This window comes from Haliotis rubra, unplaced genomic scaffold (genome assembly GCF_003918875.1).
Source record: "Haliotis rubra isolate DU_JTF1 unplaced genomic scaffold, ASM391887v1 Scf71, whole genome shotgun sequence".
NCBI classification, from domain to species: domain Eukaryota; kingdom Metazoa; phylum Mollusca; class Gastropoda; order Lepetellida; family Haliotidae; genus Haliotis; species Haliotis rubra.
This window is the reverse complement of record NW_025767424.1, coordinates 2,742,562-2,766,061: the sequence shown is the minus strand read 5'-3', so window position 1 is coordinate 2,766,061 and position 23,500 is coordinate 2,742,562. Positions and strand designations below refer to the sequence as shown.

The following is a 23,500-nucleotide window of genomic DNA, read 5'->3' as shown; positions in this document are numbered from 1 at the left end:
AGTCATTTTACGCGCGTTCTGATTGGTTTGTCGTATTTTCTCACATAACAAGCATCAATAGGGCGAGACGAGTCTTCTGGAGGTTGGGCGAAAGAGGCGAGTGGGTGACGAATGTGGCGTCTGGGCAAGATAGCATTGTTATTCCAGGTCCCGTGGATATATACATTTACGACAAAAAAGCGGGACACAGGATCGTTTTTAAGTTTGAAATTTGAACTGTCCAAAATCGAGTGGCTCCACGAGTCAAGGTCTTTAAGCAATACGACCTCTAATGAAAAGCAATGACTGAAATTCTCTGGAGCAAAAATTTGAAATTTGAGCTTTAACTCATTTGTCCAAGACTGACTTTGAATTATGTTATCATTTCTGATACCACATGGTATACGGTAGAAGCACAGGGCTTCGGTGGGTCGAGGAGCACCATATCTGAATCTAAAATTTCAAACCATCAGAACTGGCAGACATCATGACGCATCCACCTGCAAACAGATGCTAAATTTGGTCGCCTGAGGACCTTCTTTCTATACTGGTTCCAGACTCAGAAGAAGTTATCACCATTACTTGTACTGGTGACAAAGTGACAGTACTTACCTCTTTGCCATGAATTATGTTTGTTTGTTTGTTGTTTAACGCCACATTCCGCAATATTACAGCTATATGGCGGCGGTGCGATCGATTATAGCATCAAATGCTTTGACCATATTTCGAAGATGTCATGCCATGCCTAAAGGTTTCAGCGCTCCTTTGATTGTGTAAGTGTTTTTTTTTGGCAAATGTTTTTCCACAAACATAAGACAGCTTTCAATACCCTCCTATATAGTCTCTTTGAATATAATTACTTTACCATTTCTTCACTTGAAAACTACAATGTCATTTCATCAAACCATTTCAAAGTTAATAAAAGAGATGGGTTTTGTTGTATATTCATTAATAAAATGATATATGATCATATCTTTTTCAGAAACCTTTTACGGAACATCACCTCAAGTAGTACAGGTGTGTACAAAAGGTCAAAGAAGTTGGACTTGTTTCTAAACATAGAGACGTAACTTCACAATAAAACAATTTAACTTGGGCAGATGTTCTGCAAAGATGGTATTGATTGATCCTCAATAAATCACAGATCCCGCATAAAATGAGATCCACGACGTTTACAGGTCGTACTTTTGGTCTCATATATTATTGCAAATTCTGAGCAACCTTGCTGGCATAGCCTCCCTCCTATATATCCTTCTTAAAATAGAAGATGTTTCTTTCAATTGGTTCAACAATTAACAAGAGGCAAACATCTGTCATTGCATTGGTGAATCGCCGCAAATTCATTCTTCAACATTATACTGGTGTACATTTTGGCCAGTTTGATACTCTCTCCAGAGATCGTGTGTTATGGGATTGTCAATGTTCCTGTTCCTTCACAGGACATGTAGGCAACCTAAATACCCATAATGGTGTCAGGGCATATCCTATCAGGAACCTCCCCTGTTGTACACATGCAACACGATTGGTACTTGCTGATGAGTTCTTTTATGCATGACGCAGTGTCTCTACTTTGACTGTAAGGCCACATTGAACTACCGGTAACTAGGCGGCTTGTTCATTGCAGAAAAGTTTATGTCCTTAAAGGTATATTAAACTCGTTGTATGTTAAATTATGTAGATGACATTTGGTAAATTTGACGCATCATTGAAAATATGATACCGGATGCAATTTTCATATTTGGATTTATGGTTCCTGCAGTTTTTAGGGTGAGCATCTGATATAGCCGGTAAGTAGGTCATTTACGTTGTCATTGTCTTCGGTGACAATACATAACGTATTACGGCAATGTCAATAGCAATTGCTACATGGCAATTGACGACCAAGGCTAATCATACTGACATACGCTGTCTGACTACAAAACTATCACATGTTACATGCTACAAAAACACTTGGACTGGGTAGTTTGAACAGCACGTTTATATCTGCTTGTTAATGCAAAGAGTATCGTGTAGTTTGAATTATCGGCAATGTACATTGAAATTCAGTGAATCAGTCTAAAAAATAAACAATGTAATAAATTTGATAACTATAGTGTGTAAATAGTGTATGTGAAAATGGTTGGGCTACATCACTGAGACACGAATAGGCATTTGCACACTCTTCATTAGGACTCTATTTCTTTGTGCTCAGATTGACACTACCTTTGGTCAAGAGGTTATTTCCAGATTACACTCCTAACAACCAATGCACTCCTCCACCTCCGAACAAGAAAAAGAGACCAGTGACACCGCCTCCATTTCATGTTCCATGTAATTCTATTTTATGGCTTATAGTAAACTCAACGACCCAAACTCTCCAAAGACAAGAGGGATAATTCTAACTTTCCCGTTTGCGTCGAGCAATACTCTATCAGCGCATTTTAATTTGCACAGAAGTTATTTTGATCAAGGTTACGTAAACATTCAAGGCCTTAGTATCAGTTAAACTCGTTGTATGTTAAACATGTGAATGGCAACCGCCTCAGCGGTGTAGTGGTTAAGAGCGTCCGCCCGAGAGGCGGAAGGTCGCGGGTTCGATTCCCGACCGCGTCATACCAAAGAAGACGCTAAAATATATGGTACTTGTTGGTCCCTGCCTGGTGCTCTCGGCATTAATGGGTACAACAACGACTGGTCGGCTTCGGAGTCAGTATATAATGTGTCTGAGTGAGGTATTCATGCTTCACTGCGGCATGGTATCTCAGTGGGCTAGCACTATAAAACCAGCGGTAAAATCTGGGCTGAGTACAAGCAGCTGCACGTACCATCATCGCATGCACGTCGTCATATGAGCGAAATATTCTCAAGTACGACGTTAAACCCAATTTCACTTCACCTCATGTAAGATTTATTTGCAAATTTGACGCATCAGAAAATATGACACCGGATGCAATTTCGTCTTTGATTTATGTTCCTGCATTGTTTTAGGTGAACATCTGATATAGCCCCGTAAGTAGGTCATTACGTTGTCTGTTGTCTTCGGTGACACAGTATTAATACGCAGCAATGTAAAGAACGCGCACTGTTACATGGCACACGACCAAGCTAATCATACTCTCGACATACGCAGCTGTCTGGACTTACAAAACTATCACATGTTACATGCCACAAAACACTTTGACTACGGGTTGCCTTGAATAGCACGTGCATGGCTGTTGTTAATGAATGAATGAGTCTCAAAAATAAACAATGTAATGAATTGGATGATGATATAATAGTTTGTCAGCAATGGTGTCTTATATCCAAGAAATGTTTGATTTTAATAATCCTGAATAGGTGTGTCTCATAAATGTAATCTTATACGAGCTTGATTATTACAACCCCATTTAGCATGTGTTATGCAAAAATACAAACTGGCATCAAAAAGCAACACAAACTGTAACAGATTTTCGACATCTGATGATCAAGCAAATACATTATGTATAAAGAAGCAGCAGCAAGCGTTGCATATACAGTTGAAACATATTTAAAGCAGCATACATCATACCACCGGACACTAGCTTTAGAAGAACGTTCTTGTCATCAACGAGATGAACCTTTACGGACATCTTGGGAATCAGTTCATACTGTTACAGTATGTTTTTCAGGCTTGGCATCTGGGAAATGCGAAGAATATTTCATATTTTGCGAGTAATCGTGACCTTTGAATAAAATTACTGAATAGTTCTGAACTTGTTTAATGTTTTCATACACATGTTGTTGTCAGTCAGAGTCTGCAGTGTTATGACACTGTACACATAGTATATGTACACATTTCATGGTTTCTCTCATAATGAATGACATCTCATGTATTGGTCGGTATCTTTCACAACACAGGACATGTATTTGAGCGGACTATTTCTATTTCCAAGAAGAAAAAGAACATTCATGTACTTATAATACATAGCACACATGTGCAAAGAGCAACACTGTATAAGCAAGCTGTATTGAAGAAATGATTGTTTTATATTATAAAATTATAGGATATCAACGAGCTTCCCTTTCATAGCAAACTTATTTCACGGGGACATAAACTTGATATGAAAGGGGAACGAGTTTTGTATCCCATTTATTACCCACGTTCTAAACAAAATATGAAAATATCGTTAAAATAAAGCTGATATTTTGTTTTCTATAGAGAACCGCACAACGCGGGTTAATACATAATTTTGGTGATTGGAATGTCAACCGCTTCACCCCAGGAAAGTATGCTGCGGAGGGTATTACTTGCAGTTCCTTTAATCTAAGCCAAAAAATGAACAAATTAAGACAGAATCAAGTCAAGCTCAGAATCATCAAGTTTTCATTTGAGGATTTGGTTTCAAATGCAATAATGTAATTCATCAAAACACTTGTAAAGTGTAAACATTTTGAACTTAACTACGTGACCTAAATCTCGCCTGAACGTCAGTCGGCCATCACTGTCGGGCTAGTCGTCTTACTGAGAACTGTTCACAAACAAGCAGCTAAGAGGAAGCACCAGGAGCGGCACACGCAACAGCAGAAGTTGAATGTGAATAGTTGTATGTCTCAAATGGTTGTGGTTTAAGGTTCTTCATCGGAGGACGAGTCACTGTAAATAATACGGACGCCAGTGACGCCTGCTCATCTTGGCTTGGAATTCCCACTTGTCGAGATTCGATGTTTATGTTGAAGACTCCACCGTAAATTGGGCCTGAAAAACATTGCCTACCAACTCGGAATGAAGACGATTTCAAGCGTACCAGTGTTCTGACTCGGAGAAGTGTTTTCAACCCCTGCATGAGAAACCACGGGAGGCATGGCAGTGGCAGTAGAACACATGTTTTGTGCGGGACGACACGTGAACGCGGCTGACAGTGGCAGTGATCCAGATACAAGAGCGCCGCTCATCATTTGATGTTGTGTGTTAGAAACTCCCTGTGCAGTCCTGACAACATACATGCTGAAGATATTCAATGGCCTGATAATATTCACAACTCATCCATCCGGATGTCCGTCAATTTTGACCAAATCATTAACTTAAAAAAAATACGGTCGACGCCATGTTTGTGTACACTCACGGTAGACGTAGTAGAGACGTATTTTGTTTACTTATTTTGATTGTTTTAGTTTCTGCTTTTCATGTACAGAAACTTCTGAGTTATTAAAGGATTGAAAACCTATGCTTGTAACCGCAGTAAAAATATATTTTATTCAATTTCATAGAAGTGTTCTCGTTTACATGCTTTCAGAAGGTGTGAAAACTTCTGAATGAAAGTCACGAATTGAATGAGTGATGAAAGTAGTACCGGTAATGTCAAAGCTTACGTATTAGCCAAATCAAGTCACTCCGAAGGTGTTATGACACATGTTATGAAGCCCCTTACGACGAACTACCACGTGGGTAATATAAGTGTGTGATCATGAATATTCATATGGGTTGGGGTCTTGATATTTTTGTTTCCTATTGTAAGCAAAATAATTGTTTTCATTCCATTAAGACTATTTGTTGAGCTATTGAATGAACTGATATTTATTCAGCATAAATTAGTTTGGTGTTAATATATTTACATGTTATTTATTCAGGATAAATTAGTTTTGGGGTTAATATATTTGCTATGCAGCGCTATGAAAACCATTTGACATGCAAACATCCCTGTCATCCATCCAAAGTACATAAATCATTTTCTGGTCAACTTTTCCATGCAGCAAAACAATATACATCTTGAATATTTCCAGTCGTATTGTTCTTTACTGTTACCCTGAACTTCCATACAGTGATACTTTTTAGACATGGAAAAGTCCATTCGTTTGGTTTTTAAATTACATTTAGCCGTCTTAAATCAACGATAAAGGACCGCAAAATTGAAAACAGAGTAGCTTTATCTCTCTAATTAAGACTAAGGAAAATGTAACATATTGTATAATGTATATCTGTTCATGATTGAAACTATTTTAATTACTCAAGAATGTATGCACATGCACATATACACATGCTTTCTACACTGCATAAAAGCTATTGTCTTCGCTGATCATATATTTATAAAATAGTTCCTTCTCAAATTTAAATATTATTATATAAAAACGTTTTCAATTTTAAATAGTTTACTATAATATTGTTGCAGCATAAAAATAAATTTCTACCACAAAAGAGAACCCTCCTAATTTTAGAAATTACGTACTTTAACTGAATTAGGCATGCCAGTCAATATGGCATAAAAATGAAAAGAACATCAATTTGATAAAGTCCAAGACATGGCTGTTTTATTCATAGCATTACTGTAAACATTCAGTAAATGCAATTTGATAAAATGCATTTTCACGTCAACAAATCCATGTCAGTAAATGTAAAGAAATATATCTAATGGCAAACACGTCCGGACAATAAGAATTATTGGATATCATCATCCCTCACATCTAGCCAGCTTTTTATGACTGTCGCCAACTGTGAGACAGACAAGCGTGGCAGTACACTTGGTCAGGGTTAGTAAATATACTGACAAAATAAGTTAGGATATTGGTATTTTTATGATTGATATTTTATCAGTGTGTCAATGAATAAATAGATCATTATTCATAATTTCAAAATTTACATATATCCCTAACTATTTTTGTCCAGTATACATATTTCACGGTTGCGTTAAACAACAAACGAACAATGTTTATCTCAAGTCTGTAGGGCATATTTCAGCCAATTATTATGTGTAGACAAAATGTTAAGATGCAACATAAATTTTGAAATATGCCTTGTGAAAAACGCGATTGTCTGCGTTATTTTAGACTATTTGTTCATAATTCCGGTACATATGCATGCTTTCACATTGAAATAGATTCTCGTGTAAACATTTAATTTTTTTTTTATCATGTCAGTTCTTTAATATTTATTTTACAAAAATTATGTGTAGGCAATTGCCTTTTGCCCATATGGCAGCTACGCCCTGCTTGTCAAGAAACGATTATACAGGTCACTGGCAATTTTACCACAGCTGTAAACAGGATTGACACGAACAACCAGTGCTCTGTAATCTGGCCAGAGGTCCACTATGAAGTCATAGTCAGTTATCACCGATCGCAGTTTTGAAAGTATTTCACCCTCGAATCCATATCGAACAAGGTAATATTGATCATGTAACATACAATATGTGAGGTGAGGTGAGGTGAGAAGAGGTGAGGTGAGGTGAGGAGAGTGAGGTGAGGTGAAATTGGGTTTAACGTCGTACTCCTGAGAATATTTCGCTCATATGACGACGTGCATGCGTGTATGTGTATGTGCGTCTGTTTGAACTAGCCCAGACTGAAGCTGGTCTTATAGTGCTATCCCACTGAGATACCATGCCGCAGTGAAGCATGAATACCCCACTCAGACACATTATACTGATTCCGACCAGTCCTTTGTTGTACCCATTAATGCCGAGCGCCAGGCAGGGACCAACAAGTACCATATTTTAACGTCTTTGGTTTGACGCGGTCGGGGATCGAACCCGGACCTTCCTCTCTCTCCGGGCGGACGCTCTAACCCATACAATATATGTGCAATATGTAGAATTTGTATTGTACTCAGTGTAATACCAAATTTAATGAGAAAATCACTGTTAAAATATCCAGATAAGAAAACTTGATTCCATGTAACGATAGAAATCAATACATTCAAGCATCACGTTTTACCGTGATTTGAAAGAATCATCACAAGGGATACTGAATGGCGGTTCAGCACATCTTGCAAAACATTACCAGTGGATGTTAACATGACATGTTATTTTAGCCCGAAGGCTAAAGAAAATAGTATGAATGGCTTATATTATGGCTGTTTACTGGCTTTATTGGGGCTCTTAATATGATATAGTCCTCGATACAACAACGGTGGCACTGACAACTTTGTCACCATCTTTGTAAATATATATATGTAAGTATCGTTTGTTAGTATTTCTGGTTGATTAATTGATTCAGTAGTTTCAAATAGCTTTACTTTCGCTGAATTACTGCAGTAGAAAAAGAAAAGCTAAGGCTACAGTTTAAGTTATAGTTTAAGCATAGGTTTAATATAAGATTCATTTTAGCAGCAGAAATATTTGATTGTATTCTTATTCTAAGGTGGAAATAGATATCAGCCATACTGCACATTCTTTAACACGAGGATTACGCAACAGCCAAACACACATTGATTGCATTTCTTTAGATCCCTTTATTAGTTTGAGCAGAGACCATATAATAGGGGACGGCCCTCAGCCAATGCGCAAAACCATCAGCGCTATTATATGGTCTCTGGTTTTAGGTTGAAACAACTCTAATAGTTCAGTTGATATCAGGCATGTATTCTTTACAGCTCAAGATAGTTCGAATCATCATTCGCCTAAATGGTTGATATGGCACTGTATTGAAACTCTGCTATGTTTTGACAATAGTTGACACTCGTTGTCTGCACCATTGTAGACGTTCAGCTTCGTGACGTTGTGTCAAGACATTACGTCGTACTGGTCTTCTGGCAAAAGGTCCGGCTTCCCGTAGCCGATTGCGCACTGTCTGGTCGGAGATTCGCTGAGATTTGGGTTGTTGTGGATGTTGCGGTCGTGGTGAGTGAATGGAGATGTCTCAACCGGATGTAGCGATCCTGGGCGGCGGTGGTAACTCAAGGTCGACCTGACCTGGGTATGTCATAAACACTCTCAATATTGTTGTATCGGGTCAATGGTCCTGGTTTGAGATAGTGTGTCTGGACACGCCGAAGTGCCTTGCCACCTCATGCTGCGATGCCCTTCCTTGTAAAGGGCCAATGGCGTTGTGTTGTTGAGCTTCTGGCAGTCTTTTTGTACTCTATAGTGGCTTAAAGCAATGCATGTGGAGTACCGCTGATGTGGCGCTTTACGTGCATTTCATGTAGGGTGTGTTTTAGCGATTCACTACAAACGTGAATGAAACGTTACGTTATTGTTCAACCTGTAACAGGAGGATCCTGTTTCGGGTCCTCAGGTCCGCAGGATTCAGGGGTTTAAAAGTCACAATGACAATCCCGAACACAAGATTTTGCAAACCAAATATATTTTATTTCCAACTCAACTAATATATATCATAAAATCAACAATAAACTAAGTTAAAGAAACAACAAAATAATAATGCCTCCAAGGGTCCTAAGAAAAGTGAAAACCCTATTAAATATACCTATTCTATTGCCCCTTATTCCCACTGAATTCCCCCCAAAATAATGTTCCTGCAAAATAAAACAAAAATTAACTACCTAACATTATCTAACCAAAACTTAAACTGAAAGAACTTAAAACTCTGTTTGCCTAGTCTACAGAAACAATAGTGAATTTCTCACCTTTCTAGCCTCTGTAAGACCCCTGAGTGCAGAAACAAAATTATCTGCCATTTTATACCCCTAACCTATAACTCTTACCCAATAAAAACCATACTCTGAAAATTACCCAATAAATGCCTACAAAAGACAATTTCAGTGGACTGATCCCATTGCATAACAATGGGGAAGAAGCATACTAGGCACATGCCTAGTGGGTCCTTACCCCTCAAGAGCTAAATGGACCAGCCCACTGAAGCCTAAACCTGGTGTATTATTTTTAGCCTAGCCTTTGCCTAACCCCGTCCCAACCCTAAAAACAAGCATAATTTCTACTAAGAAAATAACCCTACCATTACAAACGTTTTTGTTCTTTCTTCAAAACGTTTTGTCGTCGGCAACCATTCCTCCACATGTTGGAATTCAACATGGATTGGTTTGTGCCAAATATTTTCCTTAAATTCAAATTGTTCTATGGGTTTCTTTTTTAAGAGTATAGAAAACCGTACATTAAACGTTTACGTCTACGATGATTTTACGCCTGATTTACACACATGATTTGCCTTCGGGAATGTTTTATAGAGTTGTTAAAGAGAGCGCTGGAGCTGTCGTTGTTGAGGTAGATAGCCATCCCTAATATGTACAAGTGAGCCTTTCATACATAACAATATTCATCGGTCTGTTTTACTCATACATATTCACACCTTATAGAAGACAGAATGTATGGAGATGAACAGGCAATAAACCACGCTGACGTGTCAACTCATATGGCGATTGTTATGTGCATATTGATCGTCCAAAAGGTACGAGATGTCGCATTCTCCATTTCGCATTGATGAAACCTCCGTATTCTTTCGAGACCAACATTGGACCTTATGAAAGAGCTTTGTATATATGTCTCTCGCTGAATCGTACTTGGTACCAATCGGATATCAGTTCATAGTAATACAATATATCATATAATGCTTGTGTGTAAACATTTTGTGATGACTGGATATTGTGTTATGGCATATTGATTGTGGTTGGTCATTATTGTTATAGTATGGCAATAGTAGTCGTAACTATCGTAATATCTGTTCAAGCTATTGACAGTCATCATTTGTAATTATATCCCAGCTTCTGCTCAGATACTTTTGTATTTATAAACCAACAGGAATCCTGATCTGGGACAAAGCCGACGCTTTTACATATCGCGATTGAAGAGATATTTTCTTCCAGAGTATAAGCATGAACCTCTTTCATTTGCTGCAGACACAAAGTCGCCATGTGGGAATTCATCACATGGGCATGTCCCTTACTTCTATGTTCCTTCAGGACATGTAAAAAACCTAAATACCCATAATGGTAAGTCAGGCCGTATCCTACCAGGGAACCTTCCCTGTTGTACAGGCAACACGACGGTTGTTTGCTGATAAGCTCTTTTATGTATGGCTCAGAGTGTATACCGTCATTGTAAGGCCACATTGAATTGACTAGATGGGCCTGTTCAGGAACAAGACTTCTCATCTTGAATCCATGTGGAACAGGGCTGAAACATAAAACAAAAGACGAATTATAGTCTACAGAATAGTCACGGAAATATTGAACAAATACTCATCGTCACTAATACAAAGTATTCCACGTACATGGCACGGCAGATTACTGAATGGTAATATATCACATATCATCATTGTATGTAGCAGGTAAAAACGTATGGAGATATGACTGAATGATTGTCTATATTTCCTCCAGAATTTACATCCGAAGTTTTGTAATATCCCTGATGTTACTCAAATACATGATGTTCGTATGAACATAAATATAAATATGAGTCTTAGTAACACAAGATGCATAAGTAAATATTCTATATCACATATGCTAAGATGTAAAGAGACGATGGTCTAATACATTTTTCAGATGAAGGAAATATTTACAGAATAATAATGACACACATTCCTAAATAGTTTGGCTTATAATTCCATATGATATTTGAACCCCAAAATAGTGCAAGCATCAAAAGTTTAATTTGAACATTACTTTCAACATCCCGTTTGTCAATAAGAGTGGAGAAAAACTCAATGGGTTCAGTTATATAATACTCACATTGTAAAAGTACATGTCTGTCATAATCAAAAGTATTACAAACACATTTGGAACATTCTCTGGTCTGGAAGCTATCTTAAGAGAGTACTGGATGCAATATCTAAGATGAGGATAAGTTAATGCTAATTTCCATCGTATATGCAGCTTCAGTTGTACGTAGCGGGTAAACATTTATCATACGGTTGTCCTTCTTAAAGGTAGCAGGAAATACCTTTCACACTGATATCCTTCTCGTCTGTAGCGAAACACAGTTGTCATATGGATCTCCTTTCATGTAATTTTAGGTAATTAAACAACCATCACATAAATATCCATTTATGCCTTATCCGTAGAGGGTTAAAATCTTCCAACTTTGAAATCCTTCTTGTGTGTAGAGGGTGAAATGTCTCACTAAAAAATCCTCATGTGTGCATGGGTAAAAACATATCACAGAGATATCTTTCTTGTGTGCAAGACTTAACTCCTTAATATTCTAAAAAAAAACACCTCCTGGAAGCACACTATCCCAACAATTCATCGTAAACATGTAGATGTTCTGAAAGAAATATTTCCAGAAATGCGACCCTACACATTTGGCATCACTATTTTAAATATTTTCACATAATGCGAAAGAATATCTGGAGAAATGCCACCTCACTAAGAGTTGTTTTAAACTGTTTCGAATTCATCCTGTTTGAAGCTATGTTTGAGCAATGCTGTTGATGTGCAACGTAAAGGTTTTACAAAGAAACTGTGACCAAAGTTTTCAATTAAACCTGTTACCACACTGTGAACAGGGGACATGGTTATGCGCCATCTAAACATATCTCACCAGGGCTTCAGCGTATTTTCTGTGACTTTCATGTCAAAGTACAAGGCCATGTGAGGTTGCCTGTGGTGCTTCTGCATGGCGTTTACAACAGCTGACATTTCGTAAGGATGCACACCTGTGGAATATACATGTAACGAAACTCGACCTTTCATGATTAAAAATTAAAACGTGTATTTTAGTAGTGTGTAGTTTAACGACGCCATGCAAAAGAAACGTGTCTCTTTGGTGGTAAGTGTGTAAAGCCGTACTTCAATGTCCACTTTTAAATCTTACCCTTTTCAATAAATATCAGGTTCCACCCCACAGTTTACGAGAATCCACCATATACACACAAATAACACGCACCATCCGAATCCAAGGGCAATATTTTATATTTTTGTCAAGGTAGCCGATCATGCTCAAGCATACTGATAAGCGGTTTTCATGACCACCCTCTTGTCAGTCATCCGATATTTAAGCAAACATATCGTTCTCTCAGTAGTGTTTTTGTACTTATCATTTCAAAAAGTGGATGGTGTTAATGCTCACGTGTATATAAACGTAATTGATTATCCACGATGCGTTATATTCTGGGCTCTTCTTCCACATAATGGCTTACACGTTGCAACAAGAATATATATATATATTTTTATAATTTTATTTCTTTTCACCGGTACATGTTTTACAGCAAATGGATAGTTCATAGTTCAATACACATAGTATCTTATCAAAATGGGTATGACAATTCAGTAGCTGACGGTTATGGCTTTTACAGGAGATGTATTGTTCAGGTAAATAGGCAATGACATATTGACCAGTATTTCGTGAATTTGGTGTAATCACAAGTTAAGGATGAGGTATATCTGTCTATATGATATGCATTGGTTATATTTCTTTTGATATATTGGAAATGTGGTGGTCGTTTAGAAAGTTTGCTTTTATAAATGTTGAATTTAGTTGTATTTATGATCAGATTTACAACATCATTTCGCTTTTCATAATAGCCAAACAGGATATGTTGTTTGGTAAAATCTAGTTTTATTCCTGTTTTCCCCTCGATCCAATCTTCTAGTTCACTCTAGATATGGCTAACTTTCGTACATTCGTAAAAGAGGTGTGTTTTTGATTCAATGTCAGTTTTGCATAAGTCACTATTGTTATTATTCGTATATTTCATTTTATATAGGAGGTCGTTTGTGGGTAGTATTCTGTAAATGATGTTGTGTTGAAACCATTGTAGTTTGCTGTTTGCATGTGTGCGGAAGGGTATATAATGTATGGTTTTCCATTCTTGTTCTGTCAGGGTACATCTGAGATTGTTCTCCCATTTCCAAATGTGTTTTCTGGTCTTAATGTAGAACATGTTTGTGTTTAATGCGTCATAGAATATTCTGCAGCCTCTTTTCGTTTCACATACATCTTTGAGAAAATATGGCAGAATTGGTGTCTGAAGTTTTGATTTGAGTTTAACGCGTTTACTTTTAACATAAGACTCAATTGATTTGATAATGCCATGATATTCAAGGAAGTTTTTTTACTGATATTTCTTCTGAAGGGAAGAAAGGTTGAGATAGTTTCCGTCGTTATCAATTAAGTCATTAATGTAGTGGATACCTTTGTCAGAGAAGTGTTTATAGAAGAAGGTGCTTCCTCCTATTCTAATGTCCTTATTGTGCCATACGATTTGGGAAAGGATATCATGTTCGTTTTTGGCATTATCACCTTTAAAGTTTAGGTATAACTCCCAGGATTTGTTCTGCGATTTGTTAGTTTACATGTGAGGTTATCTTCGTTATTTATGAGGTGGTCGAGAGATGATCGCGTGGTACTGAAAAGAAATAAATCAAGGGTTTTTGAATTGGGTCTTGAGTTCAATAGTCGCCTAATCCATGATAGTTTTTTAGAAGATATTATCTGCCTTATGTTTGGAGCTCGTAGTCCTCCTACATCATATGGTTTTGTAATTATTTTTCTACTGATTTTATCGGGTTTGTTTTTCCATATAGAGCTGAAGCAGAGTGATTCGATTTCTTTGATTAGTTTATCGTTAGGATCTGGAAGCGACGCGAATAGATGGTTGAGTTTTGGTAAGATTAAGCTTTTTAATAAGGTAATTCTATCTAATGGAGTTAGATCACGTTGTAACCATAAATTCATAATATACTTAATTCCTTTTAGTCTGTCCTTATAATTGTTTTCGACCATTTCCGCCAGGCTGTGTGTAAAGGTGAGGCCTAAAAGGGTGAAACTTTTCTTTCCCAGTCTAATTTCCATTGTTTACATAATTTGCATCTGATGAGCGTAGTGAGCCTATCCAGAATAGTTGTGATTTACTCCTGTTTATTTTAAGGCCTGAGAAAGCAGCGTACGTATCTAGTGTGTTAAGCGCACTCTGTCCGCAGGCTTCATTACCATTTAGAATCAGCGTTGTATCGTCAGCGAACTGTGATACCGGTGTGAGGTATTCTGTGTTTCCGATTTTTATGCCTTTGATTTCATTGTTACGAAGCATTATTGTTCATATTTCTGCGCATAATACGAATAAATATGGGGATAATGGGTCACCTTGTCTGCAGCCTCTGGTAATACTAAAGAAATCTGTTCCGAATCCATTAATAAGAATACTTGATCTGATATTACGGAAAAATGTTTCTATCCAGTGCTTGACAGAGAGGCCGAAGTTAAAGAAACTCAAAACATTTTGTATAAAGTTCCAGTCTACCGAATCAAAAGCTTTTTCAAAATCAATTAATAAAAGCAAGCCCGGTATTTCCATACATTCCGTATAATCCATTATATCGTAGACGAGTCTTGTGCATTCTCCAACATATCTGTTTGTTATAAAACCTTTCTGGTCTTCGTTTATTATTTCGGGTAATATTGTTTTAAGTCTGTTTGCAATTGTTAAAGAAGCTATTTTATAGGAGAAATTTAACAGGGATATCGGCCTCCAATTATTTTAGATGTTGTTTTGATTTGTTCTTTTGGGGGAAACAGGTTATTAGCCCTTGTGTCTGGCTTACTGACAGTGAGCCATTATTATAGCCAAAATTAAGGGATCGTATCAAGTATTTATGTAAATCAAGCCAAAAGAATTTGTAAAATTCAACTGTGACCCCTGAAGGCCCAGGGCTTTTTCCGTTTTTCATTTTTTTCAAGGATCGTAATACTTCATCGCAGTTAAGTTCTCCTTCTAGACAAAGTTTCTGTTTATTGTTAAGTTTTGGGGGGTTAATGTTTGCAAACATGTCTGTGTACTGTAGAGGTTTTTATAATAATTATGGCTTTCGCTTAAGATATCTTCCTTGTTTGTAAGAATCTCTTCTGTTTTGTTTTCCAGTCTAGTAATTGTTTTATTGATATAATTTCTGGGAGAGGGAGAGGGAGAGGAAGAACTTAGTTGGTTTTTCCCCCTTTTCTATCCAGTCTGATTTTGATCGCATTATTATTCCTTTTGCTTTTATTTCGTTTATTGTTGTTAGTTCGTTATTTAATTCTGCTAACGAGTTTGAGATCTCCAGCTTGACACTGATGTTTTCGGTAGAGTCTAATTTGTGTTCGTTTTCTTCAATTTCTTGCTTTAATTCTTTTTCTCGTTTTTCCCTTGACCTTTTTTTCTCGGAAGAGTATTGAATGGTATGACCCCTAATCATTAACAGAATCGTTTCACACAATAACTGATCGTCTATGTTGAATACGATTTCTCCATTCTCATCAGTTTCTTTTTTGTATTGTTCAATGGTATTTGAAATAATATTTTTGTTTTTTTTAACGTAATCTTTGTCATAAAGGAGTGAATTATTGAATTTCCAATATCCTCTGCCTCTTTCAGTGTTATCAAATTTAAGGGTGATCCAATGAATTGAATGATCTGATCTATATGCTGAATCTATTCCAGTTTTATCTATGAATTTTGCGAGGTCGCGCGATAGAAGGAAGAAATTAAGTCGGGATTGCTTTATTGGTTTTGTTTGTCTCCAGGTATATCGTTTTGAGTTTTGGTGTAGTTCTCTCCAAGGGTCATACATGTTATAAACATCGATAAGTTCAAGAACCTTTTCTCTTGCATTCGGGTTATTTACAGGTTGATAGTTATATAGGTCAATGTCCGGATTTTGGATTAAGTTCCAGTCGCCACAGACGGAATGGTGATCAGAATCGAATTTTTTAACAATATGAAACATTTTTTCAAAGAACGATGGCGAATCCGTATTAGGTCCGTATATTGTTATTAGTGTAAAGGTTGCTTCTGATAGTTGCAGTTTTAGTGCGAGGAAGTTTCCATTTTCGAGGTCTTGAATTTTGTCTAAGATTATATATTCAAAATTATCTTCGAAAAGGATAGCTACTCCGCGGGAATTACTCCGATATGAGCTGTTTTGTTCCCCATTCATCTTTTATTTTATTTTCATATTCATTCGTAAAATGGGTATCTTGTAAGCAGTAAATGTTCCCCTGTTTGTTTTTCAGGTTTTGAAATACGTCTGCCCTTTTAATTTTGTTATTCAGGCCTTGACAATTACAGAAAAATATTTTGAGTGATTCAGCCATTATCTAGATTTGAGTGTTGGGTTATTGAGTCTGATTTGTCCAATTGAACTATTTTCTTATTGGTGGTATGTACCGTATTTTGTTTAAAAGGAAAGGACTGAGAGGAAGGGTAGGTGTGCAAGGTATAAGAAATTAAAAGCATTACCTTATTGAATTTGGAGGGCAGTGATGTGAATCAGCGTTGCTGTTTGTAGCTCGGAGTCTGTCCTAGGCTGTGTGTCTCTGAACTGTCGGTGAGGTTGTGCGATGAGGTCGTGATGCACGTGCAGTTACGTCATCGCAGAGGAGGTCGTGTTGTCTATTTTCTTCATGGATGTTTTATTATTTTAGCTTGAGATGTTGAGGTTAATGAGTTGTTAATTGGTTTGGAAGTATAAAGTGGTACTATTAATACATTATAGTTTTGCTTTGAATTATAAATCGAAGTGCTTTTAATTTACAAGTTAAGGGAGAAGAAACTTTTTCTAAAGGTAGTTGTTAATATTTGTTGTCGTTATTAAAAGTCTAGGTTAGGCTTAACATGTTCGCAAAGTATGACAAGCTGTTATAACAAAGACATTTTTTGCACTTTTATCCCCTCAAGTGGGGTGTGGTAATTTAAAAACAAATTTCATGATTTGTTTGGTGTAGGTTGACATGCTGTAATATGTTGTGTTTGCTTTTAAGTGTGTCTTTGTTTCATGGTAATTAGGAAGTTCAAAGTTGATTTGATAGTGTGTATTATTATAAGCAACTATATAGGTGATTCTAGTGATATATTGTGTATTTTGATGGGTTTTGTTATTGAGTTCATGTATTCTGTGGAGATCTGTGTCAGGTTGTTGGTCTTGATTAGTAGTGCTATTTTTCGATTAGTCTTTTGTATATGGTCTATCATGTTGTGTCAGCTGTGTGGTGTTGTGAGTTGGATTAGGTTTGGTTGTATTTTGTTATGATTGTTAGGACTGGATTGGACATGATTATAAGTATATATGGGTGAGGTTTTCAAATTTTGCCAATTCGAAGAAAGACATAGTATATACATTATTATGCATTACTATATAGTACAAAATATATTCATCAAGCTATTGTCAGAGCCAAGTTAATGTAAAACAGCAAATACTCATGGTAGGACAAAAATAAACATGCATACACATATCATACACATGATCATACACATATGCACATTCACATAATATCTACACACACATAGAGATAATACACCCGCATCATATAGTATATACATTCCCTCGTATACATGTTTTTGGCGGTGAATGTGCCTGAGGCTTGGTGTTGTAAAAACAGCAGTGAATGTATAGTGTACTTGTCAGTAGTGCTTACATATCATTATAGGTTTTAGTTTCATGATATCATCTTGGTCAGATGTATCTTCGTTTTGTACGGTTTAGTTGTAGACCAATGTATATTGATATTGAGTGTATAAGTGGGCACACATGGGTATACATGGATGCACAGGTTTGTCTTTGGGATGGTCCCATCAATTTGAATGTTTCATGGGTACATATTATCACCTTAGCTTTAACATTTAATTGCGGATTTTGACATTGAGTGTTTTAATGATTATAGATGTATACACAAGTTTGTTTTGGGATGTTCCACCAATTTTAGTGATTTTGGGGTAAATTATATCCCCTTAGCTTGAGGAATTGATACACAAACATATATGGATTGATGAACATTCCTTATATACACATACACATCTACGCACACATACACACGCACACACACACAAACCGCTATATAAGCTGAATATATGTTGAGATATAATCTTATAGATAGGCTCGACAGGCATTGATAACGAAGTTAGCCATGATGTTTTCAATTTACTCCAAGTTAAACTAATATCAATTGGGTACATATAGTTCGTGTGTCTGGTGTGGTAGAGTCAAGAGTCAGTACTGGGCCAGTGAGTCAGGGATGGGTACAGGCACTCTCCTCCAGGCAGTGTTCGGTTCGTCTGGTTGTTTGACATCCAGCACTAATCTATACCTTTCTCCCTCACTCGTGTGTAGAGACCCTTTTCCTTTCTTAGTCCATAGGCACTCTTATTCAGGACAGCTCTTATTCTTCTCATTGAGGTTGGTAAGTAGAGCACTTTCTTAGCTTGAAACACATAGTTCCTGTCTTTCAAAGAGACAAAAGCTGCTATCATTGTTGGTGGTCGAGTGTCTTTGGGGCGAGTGTCTTGATATCTTGGTTTCCGAAGTCTATGGACATTCCTAAACTGGATTTGTTTGGCTTGATCTTCAGGGAGTTTTAAATCCTTTGTCATGAACTCACGTAGTACTTCTTCAGAGTCCTCTGTTTTTGTGTCGGATTCGGGTATGCCGTTAAAAAGGAGGTTGATTTTCCTATCATGCAATTCCTTTGCGATGATTTCTCGATTCAGTAACCCGTGTTGGAAATTTATGCCTGCTCTCAGAGTTGTTAAGTTTTCTTTGATGGTGCTGATATCCTTGGCGTTTGTCTCAATGAGAGTCTCATTCTCATCAACTCTGTGTTTGATATTTGCAACGTCGATTTCGATTTTGTCAATGGCCGCTTGTAGTTTAGTGTCTATGAGAGTCCATTTTAGCGGAAAATGTTTTCTCGGATGCAAGAATAAGTTCTTTAATGTCATCTAGCTTTGTAGCTGCTGAGCGTGTAGCGCTTCCCGGGCCTTCTCTTTGCTTATGCAATGACATGGTGTTCACAGGTTTCGTGTGGGGTGGGTCGTGTGTTCGGTGTGACGACACAGCTATTTTTCTGTGCAATATTTGAGGTTTATGACCTGTTCGCAAGGGTTTTGTGAAAGGTTCTGCTTTTAATTACCTCAGGACACCATGCTGTTAGTGGGCTAGGTTGGGTTTTTCACATCACTTCTCTCTCTCTCTCACTTAGACACGTTTACCCAACATGGCGGACCGGAAGTGAGAATAAGAATATTGTTAAAAGAGGCATCACTCTCAACTCACTCATATGCATTCTGTCTGATCTCACCTATAAACCCAACTCTTGATGTCCAGTCTATCACATGAGGCACTTGAAGCAGAGACTCCAGAGCATCAGAGTCTTTGGCATAAACACTGCTGGCCAAGTCCAGATGTTTCGGGAACTGAAACCAACAGTTACCTTTTAAACTTACTATTTGAACGTCATTTTACTGTAACCTGACATCATACATGTGATTGGCATCTATTAAGGCCTTCATTTCCTTTATGCTACTTTGACTTCATTCATTCCTTGAGTGTATTAGACTGTTTGGAGTTTATTCGGTCTCGTGTGTATTGTATTCTAGTGATCTTTGAATGTTCTGTGTGTCTGGATCTTTCATTTACAATTATATAACTTCGATCATTGGATATATTCATTACAAGAAACGATATAACAGAACAGGCATTTGTTTACCTTGGCTGTAACAGGATTGACACGAACAACCAGTGCTCTGTAATCTGGCCATCGGTCCACTATGAAGTCATAGTCAGTTATCACCGATCGCAGTTTTGAAAGTATTTCACCTCGAATCTGTTTTACAGGAGAATAGGTATAAACGTTATTTGATTAACATAACACGCTAACACCCTAAAGGTAAGGCAATACATGATAAAATCGCAATATTGATACCACACACAATGTACATAATTTATTTGCTCGTTTCGTTTAGAACAAATGTTTAATTTCTGCAGAAACAACCGTCATGTTTGATCGGTTCATTCCCGCCTGCGACTCGGCTGCAGTGACCTCAGTGCTCACAAATATGAAAGATACATTTTAGAAAGTCCGATATGCTCATGTGGACTAGCAAATGAGGATAGTTTTCACTTTTTCTTTACTTGTCCAATATAAACTATAACTCGAAATAACATGTACTTTTACCAAAAAGGATATACATTAGACTCAGTATTATTCGGAAATGTCCATGCAACTGCAATTGTAAATATGCAAATTCTTGAATCTGTTCATTTAAATATCGTAAAATCAGGCAGATTTGACGCCCTTTTCTCAAGATAACGATTGTTTACTCTCAACCTATGATGTCGACATACCTCTCTTCTTTTGGACTATGTACAGCGTATGCATGACTAACAGCCAAACTATGTAATTATTATTTGTTTTTGTAAGGGAGAGGTGTTCATATAAGCTTACAGCTTGTTCACCGATCCCTATTCAATTTAATTTGAATACAAATATGTTCAAACCAAATGTCAGTCGGTCCCACGCAGATACTTTCTGTTTGTATTCATGTGTGGTGTCTCCTACAAACATGACAAGCAGAGAGGGCTACATCCGTGTTCACAGAGGAAGGGCATCTATTTTTCACAAATCAAAAACCTCAAATGATGCAGTTGCTAAGTATGATCCCTATTTAGTGCTACGGTTTTCCTCTGGTCATAGAGATATATCCTGATGATAATAATCCTAAATATGTGGCGAGAATGTATGTTATCATGCACATGCATACTAATTATCGATGTACTATAAACCGCAGGGTCAGTTATCGGAAAATGTCCCCAAACCCTGACACAGCAGTGGTGGCATTTAGAACACTAAATTATTTGTCACATCAAGTTTACTTGATCCTCACCACATTCAAAGCCTTGCCTCAGTGTTTGTATATGAAGATTAGTTTGTTACCTGTGGACAAATACCTGGCACCATAGGTCCATACAGGGATATCCATCATGGATGACGCAGTCCTTAATGCCACGTATAATATCACAGGCGTTATCGGTATCACATGTTCTTTAAACACTTAGTGCTGTGGCGATCCATGCTTGATGGCAGTTGGTACTTTGTAGTATGTGCCATCCAGTTTATGTACATCTTGTATGTGATAGGGGGCGGTGGGGTAGTCTAGTGGTTAAAGCGTTGGCTCGTCACGCCGAAGACCCGGGTTCGAATCCCCACATGGGCACAATGAGTGAAGCCCATTTCTGGTGTCCCCCTCCGTGATGTTGCTGGAATATTGCTAAAAGCGAGGTAAAACCAAACTCAGTCAGTCAGTTGTGTGTGATGGATAATTCAGCGTGGTAAACCGTACAGACGCCTACGATATTGTGACAGCCAGCTTACGACGTACATCTTGAATTTAAAGGTTAACATAGCGTAGTAAACCATAGACGCCTAAGACAGTGCTACCCATGCTTTACTCACATGATTTGCCCTCCGAGTGTGTTGTAGAGTTGATAATAGCCGAGGAAGCTGCTGGGTTTTCAGGAAGATCGCCATTGCGTGTAGGTTTAACTGAGATGTTCAGATGCACTGTTCAGCATTTTATTATAATCATACAAATTCATCCGTGACACATAATGCATAATTATTGTATTGTATATATACTATGTGCACCTTGTACTCTTCAGAATGGAGGAAATAAATATTATATATATAAATATATATATATATGTAAATTGATAAACAACGGTCAGGATATTAATTACAGAATTTCTCACTTCCCTCTAATTTGTCCTTTTGTGTTTTCGTCTTCATGCTTAAACTTCACATATAGCCTGGATGTTGTTCATTAATTGTGGTAGGTAGGAATACCGTAAAGTTGCAAGTACTGTGTGGTGTATTTTGAGCTTATGAATGTACGTGCAAGTGAACGCAGTACCACTGTGAATTCGATATATTATCCAGGATCGCCGAGGGAGAGAAATTGTGGCACTTTGTAGTGTGACTTTTATAACGTGAGTTTGTCCATGTGTATTTACAATTTTTAATGAGTGTTTGAGAGTTTTAATTTTGGTGTTTGATGACTTTTTATAGGAGTGTGTTTGTCTAGGATGTAGGCAGTGCATGTAGGGTGTCTTCTAGATTGTGGTTGTGAAGGGTGTTTCTCAGATCGGATATTTTTTATCATTCTTTATATACGGGCTCATGCTGTGTCCAGCCCAATAGTTCAAGCTGATGGGTTGTCTTCTATAGGACTATAGGAGAGGTATAGTGTGCAAGAGAGAAATATGGTATTACATGGGGTGCCCAGTCTTGATACCAAGGTTATTTTAGGGGCTTTGTGCTGTATCGGGTTTAATTTAGCATCGTTAGTTGCAGAGATCACCTACGCGACTATTTATGCCTGGATTAATTCATGGCTTCTACTTTCTGCCATTACCAATGAGGGTCATTAACCACTGGCTTCCTTTGTTAAGTCAGCTCCACCATTGTTATCTCAGTATTTATGCCCGGATTAATCCCTAGCTTCCATTTAACCCCTTACCATTACCAGTTATCTACTGGCTTCCCTTATTGTTATCTTCTCGCTGTTGTTGTTTCACATATATTTCACTTATATATCCATCTTCTTCCTTGTTTTCATTCACATTGTGAAGGAGGAAGAACATACTCGAAACGTCGTGTTCCTGAAAATAGAGTGAGTGAGTTAAGATTTAAAGTCACATCGGCAATATTTCAGCCATATCGTGACTGAAACTAGTTCTAAATTCATAATACATACATATAATATATAAAACCATGTCAGTAAAACCACTAGATTATCACAAAATGAGTTAAAACTAGCTGCATATATCTTTAAAAGTAAAAAACTAGATTGGACAATACAATGTAAAAATGGGCTATTGATCGCCAACAACTGAAGGTAGATCACCATACTAGGGAACATGGGGACTTACAATACTTTTGCTACCTGCATGGACCCTAGCTGGATTTATATCATCCCTTCAGCCGCTGGCGATAGCAGTCGAATTTAGCCATAAATTAAAATCACATAAATACTACGTTTAAAGAATCTGGTAAGTTGAAATTTACTTTAACCCAGAGAGATGTTGAAGATATACTTTTTCCTCTTGATGTTCGTAAAGCGACGGGCCCTGATGGTATTGGCAATAAAT

At 37.4% G+C, this 23,500-nt stretch overlaps 1 protein-coding gene across 1 annotated transcript in view; it reads left to right on the top strand.

The window, feature by feature from the left end:
• Positions 1-4,710: 4,710 nt before the first annotated feature.
• The window catches only part of LOC124259114 (glycine N-acyltransferase-like protein 3), a 71,348-nt gene continuing 52,558 nt past the window's right edge, over positions 4,711-23,500 (top strand). The window contains exon 1 of the mRNA XM_046693208.1: positions 4,711-4,927. Within this exon, the coding sequence (XP_046549164.1) occupies positions 4,876-4,927 (52 nt within the window). The 5' untranslated portion in view covers positions 4,711-4,875. The remainder of the gene's footprint in view (positions 4,928-23,500) is intronic.